General features: G+C 33.4%; 2 protein-coding genes across 3 annotated transcripts in view; one reads left to right on the top strand and one right to left on the bottom strand.

The window, feature by feature from the left end:
* Nucleotides 1-2,786, top strand: part of LOC134281752 (protein O-mannosyl-transferase TMTC2-like) — a 28,056-nt gene extending 25,270 nt beyond the window's left edge. The window contains exons 10-12 of the mRNA XM_062764185.1: nucleotides 30-144; nucleotides 600-663; nucleotides 759-2,786. Coding sequence (XP_062620169.1) covers nucleotides 30-144; nucleotides 600-663; nucleotides 759-944 — 365 coding nt within the window. The 3' untranslated portion in view covers nucleotides 945-2,786. The remainder of the gene's footprint in view (nucleotides 1-29; nucleotides 145-599; nucleotides 664-758) is intronic.
* A 5,372-nt stretch (nucleotides 2,787-8,158) lies between these two features.
* The window catches only part of LOC134281746 (uncharacterized), a 31,097-nt gene continuing 22,883 nt past the window's right edge, over nucleotides 8,159-16,372 (bottom strand). For both annotated transcript variants that reach the window (XM_062764176.1, XM_062764177.1), the window contains exons 2-8: nucleotides 15,441-15,611; nucleotides 14,417-14,529; nucleotides 9,998-10,822; nucleotides 9,724-9,856; nucleotides 9,449-9,582; nucleotides 9,018-9,287; nucleotides 8,159-8,900 (exon numbers count right to left, since the gene is read on the bottom strand). In XM_062764176.1, the coding sequence (XP_062620160.1) occupies nucleotides 8,359-8,900; nucleotides 9,018-9,287; nucleotides 9,449-9,582; nucleotides 9,724-9,856; nucleotides 9,998-10,822; nucleotides 14,417-14,529; nucleotides 15,441-15,611 (2,188 nt within the window). In that variant the 3' untranslated portion in view covers nucleotides 8,159-8,358. The remainder of the gene's footprint in view (nucleotides 8,901-9,017; nucleotides 9,288-9,448; nucleotides 9,583-9,723; nucleotides 9,857-9,997; nucleotides 10,823-14,416; nucleotides 14,530-15,440; nucleotides 15,612-16,372) is intronic.

Here is a 16,372-nt window from a genome sequence, read left to right as displayed (position 1 = left end):
GATGAGAATTCTGTTTGACTCTGTTACAGCCCAGTTTCTTGGTGAGACCGGCAGACTTAAGGAATCCTCCACCATGTACAGAAAAGCCATCCAGAAATCTCCAAATGACTTTGAACTCATCTTTAATGCAGCAAATATTCTCAGGTTAGAGAAATAAACTAGTAATGTCAACTCAGGTTATGTCGGTCAAAAGCTCTACAGAGCTTATCTTACTTGTTTTAAAAATCCGACTCTAAATAAAACTTTCTGATTCTGATTCTGACACCTGTAGAGATACTTTAGCCATATAAACTAAAATGTGAATTTTTCTGTTGAGAACAGTTTTAATTGTTACAAAAAGTTTTCTTAAAAAGGCTTTGACAAGGAAGTTTAGAAATCTGCTTCATGGCCTTTTCAATGAGGTCATCAAATGAAATCATGGAATAAATGCAGTATAATGGTTATAATATTGAGCAATTATCACTTTATTAAGTTTACAATATTATGTAATAAATCTCTAAGTAGATAAATAATCTCTATGACCGGTGCTTCACCCATGATATAAATAGTCATTAGCAGTTTGAGGACGCATTTTATTTTGATTATTTCCTTTTGTTCAGACAAGATGGTGATAATGAGGCATCAGAGAAGCTCTATGAAAAGGCTGTACTTCTCAAACCAAATGTAAGTCATCACATTAAAGCTGATACATCATGTACTAAGAGAGATAACTCCTATTCAGAATTTTTTTTAATTATGAGTTATTTTTCCTTTCTTAGGTGGCTACAGCTCACATGAATTTAGGAGCCATGTATCATCTAAATGGAAAGCTTGAGAAGGCAGAGCAGAGTTATCTGGAAGCTCTAAAACTCAAACCTACAGACACAACAACGCAACAGAATCTCCAAAAACTACGCAACCTAATGCAGAGTAATGGCCGACAGCGACAGACTGGCAAACGATAAGGGCCGGGGGATATGTAATATGAGGGCCAGGATTTGTCTTAATTACAAAAAATTAAGTTGTCAATTTTTTTTTGGAAATTAACTCAAATGAAATGAAAATGATGTGCATATGAAAAATCAGGCTAACAAATATATTGCACGCTTAATTATTATTTTTTTCAATGATAATGAGTTAAAACTAATGGTGATTGACATTTGCCATAAAGGTGTATTTATACATCTAAGATTTAGAGAAGTATTGTTAAAAATGCCAGGGTGGCCAATAATTCGTTTACAATAACCAAAATAAAATTACATCATAGCTTTACATTTATGAGATTTGTTGATATATCCAGCAGTTTTTCATTTGCTGTTTATACATTCTGAATAAATTTTCTTTGCAATAGTGCCTTTAAAAGCACAAATCAATTCTCTACAAACTTATTATCTACTTTCTACTTTTAATGTTTATATACATACACAAACAAAATGAGAAGTATGTAAAAGATCACATATTTATTGATGACTATTTTTCATTTACATGTAAGAATTGTTTTCATTAAAAATGTATGTACAATTTATTAGCTTGTAAATTGACACACACAGTAAGAATCCCTGAGATTTACTGATTTTACAAAGAGACAGTAAATCATTCTACTGAAAATCACTTTTTATTCACTTAATTGCCTGTACAAAACTTTATATTGTTAAGGATTCTATACAACATGAATCACAGCTTGTGAAAATTGTTCCCAAAAATATAGTGATCTACTTTTACAGTTTTACAGTTAAAAAAAAAACATTTGATACTCAAATTCTCTTTTAATGCTTTAATTTTTTATGTCTTATAATTTGTCATATATATTTATTCCTTTGCGCAAATATTAACATCAGCCAATGAATACAGTGCACATTTTCTGATATATATTTGCTTCCTTTTTCTTTCTGTTGTAATATATTTTTCTGAGCAAATACCAAGGGAGACAATGTAGATTTACAAGGGAGATGACTTGTATCATGGTGTTCTAGTCCTTTAGGAGGTCTCAGGTGAACCAATGACAGAGCTTGACCAGTTCTCATTCATTGTTCATTGACCAGTGGGAAACCTGAAATAGTTCTCATTCATTGTTCATTGTCCATTGCTTCAAAAGCATCTGTTATTGAATGTATTTAAGTTGAATGTACTTCATTGTAAAACTTTAATGAATAATCGTGATTTTTTTCCAGTGTGGAATTTTTAAGGTGATTTCACTGTCAAGACAGTGTGTTTATGTGTGTAAATGTGAGCTTTAATATTACATGTATTCCAAATTGCTACATGTATTTAGTGTGCAATGATATCAGAATCCTTATTCTACAAGTTCAAACTCCTTTCAAGATCTCTAGATTAGCGGGGGGATTTACAAGTTATCTCAGTTTTTTCTACCATGTCCAGCAATATTTTATATCACAATGCTTGAATTAGATGATGTTATGTTTGTGTTATACAGTATATTTGAGATGTTTTAAAAATCTAAGACACAAATTAAGGTGCTTTAACTGAGAATATATGTGCTGAAATCGTGTTGTTTGAATGTTCTCAACATAATGTACTGATTTTGAACAATCATACTGACGGAGTACAAAATCTGCAGATCTCTTAGTCTGGGTGAGAATGTAATGTGATATATGACATTCCTTCGTTACATGGTGAATTTATATCATATTTTGTCAGGCAATTGTAAACAATTTAATGTAGGGTTATAACTCTGTTACTTTTTCTTTTAGAGAACTACTCATATTTTTTCTGTTAGTATATTTTTTAATTTGTTGATGCTCTGTAATATAATGTTATTAAAGATGCAATAAAAATGCTAAAATCATTTTCTAATTATTGCATTATTTTATGTCATAGTTGTACTTTACTTTGGTCAAAGAAGTATAACTTAAGAATGAGTAAAATTGATCTCTGAAAAAAAAAGTTAACTCACCGCATAAATTTTCGACATTCTAAATTATATATAAAGTGTGATTTGTGTTATATTTACAGCAGTGATGCACAAACTAGTCCAAGAACCCATCCTCACCTACTTGTGTTGTTTACAAACTTATTCAATGCCCAAGAGCATACCCCGAGTACCATCACTTTTTAAACATAGACAACCTACTGTCAGATAAGTTGGTGTTACAGGGATTTCAATAACCTTAAAGTCAACATTTAAATTCAAAAATTGGTCATTATTTTCACCTTGATATATGCAAATAAACCGCACTATTGACTCATATTTTGTATAGTTCCATACAGCTTTTTATACTGAATTTGATTATGGAATGTTCCGTCGGCCCGATGAAAACATAGAGCTCAGGGCGGGTGTAATCAGTTAACAGGAGATGCTAACTCATCCAAAGCACCTGATCCCGGCCATTTCAGAAATACCCAGGGGTCCGTATATTATGTCCACAGAATTGTTTTGTTTATAGAATTTTTAGATCGATTATTGTTCGTTACTTTCACCTTTTTTTCATTTTAACATTTTGCTAGGATGATAGATGCAGTACAGGTTGTCTAAAACAAAACTACCTCAAAACATGAAGCAATATAGAAAAGAAACTTTAACATTACAGAAGTGAAGACATGAGAAATAGATCTGTAATAGGATTCATAATAAAAGAAAACTGCCGAGGACTGCAGTACTATGCTGCTTTCAAATGTTACTCTACACAGCCAAGTTCTTTACATTATATTTATAGTCACAGAAAGTTCTCTCCTTCAAGCATATCATTGCATTGTATTCATCGAAAATATTATTTTCAGAAAAATCTCGTTCATATTTTAAAAAAAATGTTATTCATGTTGATGTCAGTTCTTCGAAGTATTTCTGTAAAACCGTCATATTCGAGGTAAGAAAACAAAATGTCACATAATAATTCATTTTGAATAGGTTTCTCAAAGGTCATGATTGTTTTCTATTTAATATAAAGACAGAAAATTGAATAAATTGAATAAATTTTATGTGAAAATATCACTGCAGATGATTTTATTATTTTTCTATGTAAAATTTTATAAATAATTAAATGCGTATTTTCTTTGGGGAATATGAAAATGTGAATTATGTTTATAAAGTTTATCTACTAATATACAGTATCCAAAAAATATAAGTTTTAAAAAATATATATCACAAATCCATTTGACTGAAACACAGAGTTTTTAACATATTTTTATTTTGTCTTTTTGTACAAAATTATTGAAAATGAGAGGGTTTTGATCATGAACAGCAAAAGGAAAGAAATTCAAAATGTCACATAATTATTAATCTTGAATAGGTTTCTCAAAGGTCATGAATATTTCCTATTTATATATAAAGACAGAAAATTAAATAAATTTAATGTGAAAATATAATTGCAGATGATTTTATTTCTTCAAATTGTTTTTTTGCCTCGTTTTAAAAATTGTAAAATTTTATAAATCAAATACATATATTTTTTAATGGTATTTTATAGTTTTCGTAACATTTTTTTTCTAATGAATATCTAAATACCCATTGTGGCTCAAATGTGTCAGATTCAGTGAATCTTTTATTTCGAGGTCAACGGGATATATCGAATCAACATAAAAAAATAATATTTTTTAAATATATATATTCACGGCAAGAGATATTAAAAGTTTTTGACTTTCATTGTTTGTTCAAAGATACATTGTATTGCCTCCCTTTTTATAAAAAAATTAAAAAGTAGTGTATTCAATTTTATATGGAACAAACGAGATACTGTTATAGGCAAACAAGAAGAAGGGGGAATAGGATTAGTTGATATTGAACTGAAATTAAAGGCCTTAAAGGCATCTTGGGTAACAAGACTAGTATTCAAAATGCATTTGAATTAATCATTGTCTGGAAAACTCGAAAACTTTTCACTTATTTCTCACCTGTCTACTTTTTATAAAGAACATTTAAAAATGTAAAAAGGAAATAGAAATATCAAATTTATCCATTTGACAACAACCACTTTGGAAACACAGTAAAACAATATGTTTTAAAAATTGGATAATAATATTTTGTCTCTCTTTGTGAAAATGGTAATTAAAACATTACAAGAAAATGATAGTAAATTTTTGTGTGAACAGCAAAAAAAGGAAGAAATGCATGTTTGATATGAAGTGTTGTATTTTTAATTGAATACAGTGGTTTGAATTGTAAAATGACATTTTTCAGATTATATGTTGCTATTTAAATACAATATGCTTTTGTGTGAGAGAAAACGTAATATTTATAGAAATAAAATCAAACTCAATGATAAACGTCCTATAAATTGTTGATACAATTCCTTTTTACAAAAATGTAGGAAAATGCAAAATGTGAATTTTGCAAAAAATGAAAATATAAAACATCTAATTTTTAATTGTGATAATGTAAAAGGTGTATGGCTAAAGTTGAATTTTGTTATGAACTATGATGTGCAATGGAAACATATTGTTGTAGGATTCTACTTGGATTCTACTTGGAAACAAATTCAAGAATTCGTTTTTATAATACTATAATATCATATCTGGCATATAAAATATATAAATTTAAAATGAAAAACAGAATAGAAAATATTGTACAAGAGAAGTTCATGTTACATCCACATGTTAAATTTGTCGAAAACGTGTGACCTAGTTAAACTTTTAACAAATTGGTTATAATGACTTATTTTGAATTTTCTTTTTCTTTGTTGTTTTTATGTTGGTTATCCTAAATACCCGGGTTAACTGGCAATTGTAGTGTGTTATATAAAAAAAAACTTGAAAAAAAAAGTTTTAAAGATATTGCAAATGATAACGGAAAATTATTTGTAACCAAAATAAAAATCGTTTTTGATTTTCCTTAATTTTGTGATTTCAAATTTTCGATCTTTTTTTTTTCTTTTTTACATTCTTGATACACTTGTATTGCCGACAAGGTCATTGTATAGTAGGGCAATATTTTGAATATAAAAAACTACATGCGAAATGTTTTCCTTAGAAAACGAATGACTTTAAAAAAGACAGTTGATTTCCTTATTTCTTCAAATTGTTTGTCAGTAGCTTGCCTCGTTTTAAAAATTGTTTGTTCCTGTGTATCTATTCAATTGGGAGCCATAGGCTCAATATGCAGGTGGTAATCAAATGAGGGACGTTGAGTCATCATTTTTTAATTGTATTTTATAGTTTTCGTAACATTTTTTTCTAATGAAAATCTAAATACCCATTGTGGCTCAAATGTGTCAGATTCAGTGAATCTTTTATTTCGAGGTCAACGGGATATATCGAACCAACATAGGAATAAAATTGAATATTTTTTATTGATATATATAAATGTTGAATTCACGGCAAGAGATGTCTTTTTTTTTCATGTAAAAGTTTTTGAATGAATTCTGCTTGATGTGAATACCAAAAAAAAAGTCTTCTAATAACGGGCTCTACTGGTCAACATGGGAATTCCGAGAACATGTTGGAAGACTTAATCTTTTAAAGTTTTAAAGTTATTGCAAATGATAAGGTAAGAAAATTAACGCATCCCATTGAAAAAGCAGCTGTCTATGAGGTCAAAAGAAATAGTTCATGGGGATTGGTTGTAAAAGTACTAGTAATTTGAAAAATCGTTATATTTGTTGTTTTTGATTTTCCTTATATTTTGTGATTTCAAATTTTCTAAAGATCTTTTTTTTTCATTTTTACATATTCACATCTGAATTTGAACACTTCTCAAACAAAGTGCTGTGCGTACAGTATTCTGCAAGTTTCTCATTGTAATAGTAGGGAATATTTTGAATATAAAAAACTGACATGTACGGCTTTGAAGAATTTTAAATGTTTTCCTTAGAAAACGAATGATGACTGAAAGTTTAATTAATACTTACAGAATAAAAAGCACGTTCCTCTACAAATACAAATGAAAAATTGAGCCTTACAGACAAAACAATGTTATTGCCAGCTTTGTTAACTGGAACTAGCACATTTTGATAACGTAATCTATCCAATTCTTTTTCAACTTCTGATATACTGAAGATACAAGAAGAGATGGCATTCAAACTGCCCCTTAGCAGCTTAATTCAACATTCTAGATTCTTCTACTCCATTCTAACAAAGTATTCCTGAAATGATTTAAGTCAGATGTGAATTCTCAACCTTGAAAATTTAAACTGTTAAAATACATGATTCCAAAGTCAGTAACATCGAAGCGTACAGTTTTTTCTTCACTTTAGACAACCTCTGACAACAGCTATTAAAGCAAAATAATAACTATAAAGAAATCAAGGATTTTGATATCATAGAAACTGCTTCTGGACCAATTTTCTAAATTACAATATGTCAACATAAATGTCCAATATCTGAGAGATCAAACTTGGAAAAAGTCGAAAAGTTGAAATTTTTCCAAATTATATTTTTCACCTAAAACTATTACCCAACATTTCCTCTATTACGAAACGTATGTTCAACTTTTATAAACTGCGCTAGATGTATACGTTTAACTATTTATCTTTTTTTTATTTTTATATTTCTGGCAGCTTAAATTAAAAAAAGTAAATGATGAAAGTAGTGGTTAAATTAGAACGTCATTTTCCCAGATGGTCGGCGTGAAGAGCTATCCTACTGCATATTTCACGTGTCTCATTTAAATTCTCAAAAACGTTACGTTTTAAAATGATATTCTTGCTTTTAAAAGAGATCGGCCGGGGAAAAGTAGAAACAGTTCAAAGACTGTCTGGTCCCTGTGCATACAAGGTTGTGAGAGAAACATTTTCTTGCCCACAAGGGTTCTTTTTACAGATTAAGATAACACCAGCTTCAACTTTCTGGTCAATGAATCTGGAAGCTATTAAAGCATAAAGACTAAAGTCATATTTAGCTATAATTAACACATGCAGCTTACAGCAAAACATGCCACATAGTGTCTCACACGAAAAGAAAAAAAAACACAAATATGGCTGATAAAGTGCAAGGAGGACAAATGTCGAGTCAAATATTTCATCATGAGATCTTATTGCAAGATATCACGTGCACTTTGAAGGAAAATTGTCAAGGTGAATTCTGAATAGATTACTATACTTGTTTTTTTCTCTTGGTAATTTTATGTAAGACGAACCTAAAAAATATAAATAAAAAATTGTTAATGTTAGTGAGCCCCCACTCTCATACTAATGAACTGATACTTCCTTATTTTAGATTTCCAACCGCAACCCACGTATAAGATGGACCAAATGGAACATTTTCAAGACAAGAAGAACTCGATAATACCTAAAGATAATATTGAATTTTATTCAACCAATTACATTGCATATACATTAAGATACTTGTTATTTGACACACAAGAATGGACGAGATTCTATCACGAGATTGCATTATTACAATAAATCTTGCTCTACATCAGTAAAACGAAAACTTTGGGAAGGTTGAAGAAATAGCACTGTTCGTCATGACTACTAGCCTCGTTTTCACTTAAATGTCTGACACGACTCCACGGCGCGAGCTGTACTCAACCTCGTCGTTTGCGTCATTATGACGTCTAACAGAAGACGGTGAACCCGTAATTTTAACCCCTCGGACTTCTTCATACGACAATGGAGGAATACCGTTCACTTCATAAACTGGAGGAGGCACTCCAATAGTGTAGATTCCCTCGAACAACTTTGGTTTTTCGGGTTCTTTTTCAACATAAACTTTCTTCTTGATTCTTCTTCGGCAACAAACACAAAGAATAGCAAGCAGAAGAAGGAAGATGGCGGCAACACCGATGGCTGTACCGATAAGGATTGGAAGATAATACTCATGTGTGATGTCACCATGAGTGTGCTGTATATGAGGATGGGCATGACCATGTCCATCCACATTGTTTTCGATCATCTTGGTAAGTTCCACCATAACACTTTCGTCTTTCTTCGCCTCATCGATGGCTTGTTTGATCTCAGGTTTGATTTCATTCTTTATTTCAGTTGCAATGTCTTGCTTGTCGTCTATTACTGGTTCAGGTTTGATTTGATCTGAGAACAAAAGAAATAATGAATGTTAAAAGTGTCCAAAAGTATATCATACTTAAGATCAGTATTATCTGTAAGGCTGTAGCCATGTTTGTAGCAATGAACTTTTGATCAACTGACCTGAAGGTCTAAGGAACTGTATTCCGTCTGTTGAGGGTTCTGTAGCTGGTTGCACCTGAATTGTGTTCTCATGGAGTGGAGTGTCCAGTGGAAGATGTTCATGATCATCGTGCGAGTGATCGTGTGAATGACCGTGTGAGTGATCGTGTGGATGGTCGTGTGGGTGGCTGTGGACTACGTCACCGTGCATGTGTGTGTTGTCCTGTGGAAGCTCTGTCGGCGGCGGAGTGATATCGTCTCCAGCTGACATACGGTGCTCAATACCTCGAACTACAGAATCAGAAATGTACTTGAAATTTCACTTTCAACATGTCGAATTTCAAGAATTTAAAGATAAAGTTGTGCATTCTAACTGAATATTCATATACTCGCAGTACAAGAATTCATTCTTAGATATTTGTTATTTTTCAAAGCAGAAATATAAAACCTACTATTGTCGATACGACAGATCCTATCAATCTCAGAGAGGGTGTTGACCATTGTGGTTCGGACTAACATATGTTCCTGGAGTGTGGAACATGGATGAACAGAACGTTTTATACAATCAGCAATAGGAATCTTCTCCCTTGAAAACAAGAACAACGCGTAAACATTCTCTTAATTACAGTTTGATCGTAGGTTGAGAATATCTGGCTATATCAAGCCCTTTGATAATATTAAGCGAGCTAAATTAAGTAAAAATTGGAATTTAATTAACTTTACTTACTGACAGACGCCCCGGTAATTATAGTCTCCATTAAGAATGCCATGATCTGGGGGCATCTCGACACCCGACTCCTTAAAACAGGATTGAACCACGTCGAGATAGGCAGCGAAACATGGTGGAGGTGAAGGGAAACCTTTAAAAAAGAAATTTTTATCATATACAATTTTAATATACGTATGAAGTTAAGAAGAAAACACTATATTGCCAACTTCTAATAACTTCGAATTTTGATTTTTGAGAGAAAAAAGATTGCCACTGTTTTTTTAAAGCTTACCAAGGTTGGGTCCTGGTTGAACCTGAACTGGTGGCATCTGGACAGGAACCCTTGGCAGGAACACCCCCCTGTCTTGACCCATACGCTGAAGGAGCTGAGACATGGGATGGGGAGGGATTCTGGGGAATTGTGAGTGTGTGTTCATTGGAGCATTTGCTGGCATCATCTGGAAGCGTCGATCTGGTGTGCGTGGAATCTGAGGCATTTGTCGCTGTTGCATTGGTGGACGTTGAGGAATTTGTGGGAAAGGATTTGGCATGTTGATATGAACACGTGTGGACTGTCTGACAGGAGAGAATTGTGGGGTTGACGGTCGTGGAATCTGTACAAAGCTCTTTTTCTGTGAGATAATGAGTTGTGGTTTTTGTTGTTGTGGCTTTGGAATTCTGGGTACCTGTCTGGCAGGCTGTTGACGGATGGGTATTTGTGATATCTTGGTCTGTTGTGGTGTTGACATACCTTTCCGTGCAGGAATGAAAGACTTGCTCACTGTTATAAATTTTCCTACGGCAGGGAAAAGTTTTCCTACCGGAGATTGAGGAACTGGGGGAACAGTAGAAACAGACTGTTCACGTTCTCTCATCTTTCTTTCAATCATTTCTATCAACCTCAATCTCTGCTCCATCATCTTTTGGATCCTGCGCATTGCCATGTTGTTTGGTGTCCACCTGTCTGGTGGAGGCTGCGTGCGCATCATTGGACCATATCTTTGGTTGTCATAAGATGCCGGGTATTTAGGAAGAGATTTAAGGTTCTTAGGTTTATCTTCCTGAACAGGTGCGCTCAACCTTGGCATCTTTGACTCTCGGCCTCGGTCGTCTACCTCTGGAAAAGAACAATAAAATTTAAAAAACGTGTACAGGACCATACTGCTTGCCGTAAGCATATGATAAAAACCTATTTTGTGTATTATATGACCAACTATTCCAGAAAATAAGCCGTGAATATTAAGATGTTAATATTTTAAGAATAAAGTAGGGGCTTTAAAGCCTTGTACAACCAAGCAAACTGCCTGTATTCCCGATGTTAAGAAATATTTTAAAATAATTCCACCCTGAGCAAGCTCTACATCCAGGGACCACATATTTCACGAATTTAGAAAAAATACAATGTACATGTATATCTACTTGGTCCCCCTAGAATATAGTAAAATTTCAAAGATATTGCATAGTTTTAGTAAAATGTTAGGATTGAACCCTAGAAGTAAAGGTCTGAATATCTCATTTCTTTTTCAGAAAAAAACCCTACAAAATACTAGTATACAAATGTTTACAAAAGATCGACAACGTAAGACAACGGACAACAACAGACAAAACCTGATATTAATAGGTTCTAACATTGTCGAGGATTTAACGAAGCAAAGCCATTTCTACTAAATCAATCCTAAATGAGGGATTATTTTGAATCAAGTGGAAAATTCTTACATGTATATACGATTAAAAAGACATCTCGGCAAAAAGCCGTAGCAAGAAAACGATTACATGCTTTGAAATATCATATAATAAAAGGGCACTTTGTAACCTTTGTCGAAACATATTCGTTTCCTTGTGATCATTTGAAATTGGCGACTGCAGATTTATTGCCTGTCAAATGTGGTCATGGGTTCTTACATGCAGCGTTGTGACTGCTACTGCTATTTGACAGGTTTTGGTTTAGGATATTTGTGAAGCTTCAATGAATGCAAAAGAACCAGACCAACTTATTTTCTGGAAACGTCAGGGTATATTTGTACATCATAGTCAATATACCGGATTCTTTATTGAATACGCAAAAGATGCTTATGCAATACAGCTGTTTTATGCTTAAGAAACAGTTTTCACTTAGTTTTGACGAAAACCTATGCAAATTAAAACATACTCTCTAATAAATGTTAAACATGTGCAGTCTTTTTTTTTTACAATGTAGGAAATATTCCTACTGATAAATCATTTGTACAACCAAATATGTTGATGGAATAATATTAAGAGCATCATGATTTGGTCAGCCACATAATGAAGTCTAACATCAACTTTTAGCTTAAATAATTGTCTTTTTAAATTTAGATGAAGTTTACATTCATCAATGGTCTTAAAATAAGTCTTAAAAAGGTCAAACATTAGCTGTCTGACGTTTATATATTATTTGTGGGTCACTGGAATGTTAGACCAAGTAAAGAAATTCCGAAAATATATTCATGTTTATATTTTAGGAGACCACATCATATATCACTGCTCAATTTGTTACTGTGTCATTTCAATTATGTTTCCAGTATTTTGACCATCTTTAAACTATTTCAGGTAAGTAGAATAAATGATTTTCTTCTATTTATTATGCCAAAAAATCAAAACCTATCTAGTATATTTATATGATATAAAACTGCAAATTGTGATAAAAAAATTAATACTTGTGAGTAGGTTTCAGTGAGGCAGATGCACGTGACCACAAAGATTCAATTGAAATCCCTTCCTAAGCTTATAGTTAAATGACAAAAAGCAAGACCCCGATTTTACAAGTGCGTCCAACAAAATTCTGCTAAAGATTTCAGAAAGACACGCTTTATTTCAAATTATATTGGTGAAAAACAGTGATATAAATTCAAGGATTGATCTATTCCAAAGAAATAAATGTTGGATTTTGGTGGTGATTCTGTGAATATTGTATATTATAGGGTACACATAACAATACTGAAAAGAGAAAATAGCTTCTTCAGACTTAGATATCTATTATTAAGTTAAAAAGAGAATGTTATCTTATAAGTATCTTGTGGTCCATATTCTGCAAGTGACAGTAAGGATGTTTGACAGTAGTCGGTTTTAAAATCAGATGAAGTAATCCTCCTTTTTCAATTACATTCATGTTTAAAAATATTTATTTGATCAAATAGTGAAGAGTTTAGTATTAGTGTTGTAGTTTTACTTTAAAAATTTCATTATGAGTACAATAAGAGGCCCAGGGGCCACAGCGCTTCAGGCTTAAATTTACTCAGGTTCATCATTAACAAACTAGAATCTACACTACCTGAGTGATTCTATATAAATATCACAAGTCATAGCTTTGAAGTACTTGAAAAGAAGATTTTAAAAGGTTTCTCTACATATCCCTATATAAAGCTTGGGTCGGCCATTTTGGCCCCACCCTAGCCCCGGGGGTCATGATTTGAACAAACTTGAATCTACACTACCTGAGGATGATTCCACATGAGTTTCATCTATCCTGGCCCAGTGGTTCTTGAGAAGAAGATTTTTAAAGATTTTTCCTATATATTTCTATGTAAAACTTGGGACGGCCATTTTGGCCCCACCCTTGCCACAGGGGTCATGATTTGAACAAACTTGAATCTACACTACCTGAGGATGATTCCACATGAGTTTCATCTTTCCTGTCCTAGTGGTTCTGGAGAAGAAGATTTTTGTTATATATTCCTATGTAAAACTATATTATTTTGGCCCCACCCTTGCCACAGGGATCATGATTTGACCAAACTTGAATCTACACTACCTGAGGATGATTCCACATGAGTTTCATCTTTCCTGGTCCAGTGGTTCTGGAGAAGAAGATTTTTAAAGATTTTTCCTATATATTCCTATGTAAAACTTGGGTCGGCCATTTTGGCCCCACTTTTGCCCCGGGGGGTCATGATTTGAACAAACTGATCTGCTCTACCTGAGGATGATTCCACATGAGTTTCATCTTTCCTGGTCCAGTGGTTCTGGAGAAGAAGATTTTTAAAGATTTTTCCTATATATTCCTATGTAAAACTTGGGTCGGCCATTTTGGCCCCACCTTTGCCCCGGGGGGGTCATGTGAAATCTGCTCTACCTGAGGATGATTCCACATGAGTTTCATCTTTCCTGGCCCAGTGGTTCTGGAGAAAAAGATTTTTAAAGATTTTCCCTATATATTCCTATGTAAAACTTGGGTCGGCCATTTTGGCCCCACCCTTGCCCTGGGGGTCATGATTTGACCAAACTTGAATCCACACTACCTGAGGATGATTCCACATGAGTTTCATCTTTCCTGGCCCAGTGGTACTGGAGAAGAAGATTTTAAAAGATTTTTCCTATATATTCCTATGTAAAACTTGGGTCGGCCATTTTGGCCCCACCCTTGCCCCGGGGGTCATGATTTGAACAAACTTGAATCTACACTACCTGAGGATGCTTCCACATGTGTTTCATCTTTCCTGGCCCAGCGGTTCTGGAGAAGAAGATTTTTTAAAAATGCCATAAATTTTTCTCAAATTCATAATTATCTCCCCTTGGAAGGGGGCGTGGCCCTTCATTTGAACAAACTTGATTCCCCTTCACCCAAGGATACTTTGTGCCAAGTTTGGTTGACCCAGTGGTTAGAAAAGATGAAAATGTGAAAAGTTTACATTTTGATCAGAAAAGCTCACTTGAGCCTTCGGCTCAGGTGAGCTAAAAATTGAAAGACACTCACTCATTGTACAGCGTCCCTGCTGGTCTGAGTACCATCCCGGACAACAAATGGACATCCGGAGGTATTTAGTGCTGGGAATAGTGGTGTAGCCTCTACACACCATACCTAGTGAGCTGTAAGATATCAATAAATCAAGTCAATTATGATATAATACACATATAATCGTCAGGGGACATTTTGAGTAACATAAACATCTGTGCAGGACACGTAGTAGGGTGTATTACACCATCAACTTCAGATATTGAGTGCTTGATGTATGCTTCATTTGGGCAATAGCTATATGTTAAAAGATGACAATTTCTCTTATACCATTAAATTAAAAATCATTCTTTATAAATGAAAGAAAAAGAAATATATTATATTGAAGCAAAGAATGGAGCCATGACTTTGAAAACAAGCTGCAACAAAGTTGGCATTTAAGTGCTTTGAATTTTAAAGGCAATATCAGCAAGGAAATGAACATCTCTGAAGAGCAAATCAAAGTCTCCATAACTATGCCTTTGATATATGCCACTATATATAGTAAGGATAATTATTCTACCTATGGAAAAAGGTATAAGGATATACTAAACATCTGTACATGATATGAGTTTTATCCCCTTCATATATATTCATCTAAGCCGTTTTGATAATGATTGGAAATGTGCCTCAAGTGTGTATTAATAACCTAGGATAATACCTGTCACAGATTAATGACTTACTGAGGTAAACCTCTAAGAAAAAGTGACTAATCCTTCAGAAGAGCTTTACCCTTTTACTATTGATTATGTACAGACATTAAGGAATATTAGTCATTGGTTTATAGACCATTTCAAGGCTATTGCAATGATATATGAAGACCCCATACGAGCATTTAGAGGCAATTAATGCCATATTTTGATGTAAACAACAGAATTGCATAAAACAATAGTAATAAAACACATATTTACTTATGCCTTTCTATAAAGAATAATAACAATAACCACATGCACTGTTAATTATTTTCCCTCGTTTTTTGTCCAGCAGACGTTATCCCCGTTGTTACCTTTGGTGGGCTGAGACAGGGGTGACCCCTCTGATGGGTCGAAAGCACGGGTAGATGACCATCTCCTTCTCCAGGAAGGTTCTCCTGACGATCACCATACATTTCTGTTCCTCTGTCCCTGTCTGGTACGGCCGAGGGGCAGACTGAGAGGGGTTTGTAGGGGCGTGGTGACTGGAAGAAAGACAAGATGAAAACATTGCAAGAAACTCAAAACGTCAGATTAATATAAGAAAAAAGAACCCAAAGAAATAGAAATGATTGGTAGCTATCCAGTATAAAGTAAGTAATAATAATTTTAGTCCTTAAAACGAAGGGACGTGCAAAAGTAAAAAGATCTCACGAAATGTAGAATCCAACAGCATAGAATAAATAGAAATGAACCTTATTAGTGATGGATGGAATATCAGAAAACTTAAAACATTAGCATGGCACATTGATCGGATCCTACTGTCAACAATCTGGCTTTCTCTTTTAAAATCTTTTCATTTAATATTTGATTTTTTGATCTTCTCAGTTCAGTAAAACATGTGTAGTGATCAGATATAAAGTCAATGATCAATGGCAGATCAATGACATATCGCCCAGCACATACAACTGTATACAGGGGAAATGACAGGCAACTTTTGTGATTTATGATCAGTTGAAATTTTTGACAACCATTTAGGGAATAAATACGTGGGTCTTCATGGACTTTGAAATTTGTTAAAATGCATATTCTAAAAAGAAATGTTTAAAACACTTAATTATGTAAAACTTAAATTAGTATTGCGTGTAAACTGATTGCAAATAAGTAATGAAAGACGAACGATTTTGAATTCTTAAATTAGTATGAATGATGAAATACTGGGAATTATATAGCAATGGTTACATCTATTAATATTGCCGCCTATGGGCAATTGATATGGGTGAAATGAAAATAAATGGAAGAGCAC

This window comes from Saccostrea cucullata, unplaced genomic scaffold (genome assembly GCF_032062105.1).
Source record: "Saccostrea cucullata isolate Sc308-1 unplaced genomic scaffold, CSIRO_AGI_Scuc_v1 ctg1124, whole genome shotgun sequence".
NCBI classification, from domain to species: Eukaryota; Metazoa; Mollusca; class Bivalvia; order Ostreida; family Ostreidae; genus Saccostrea; species Saccostrea cuccullata.
This window is presented reverse-complemented; position numbering and strand designations above follow the sequence as displayed.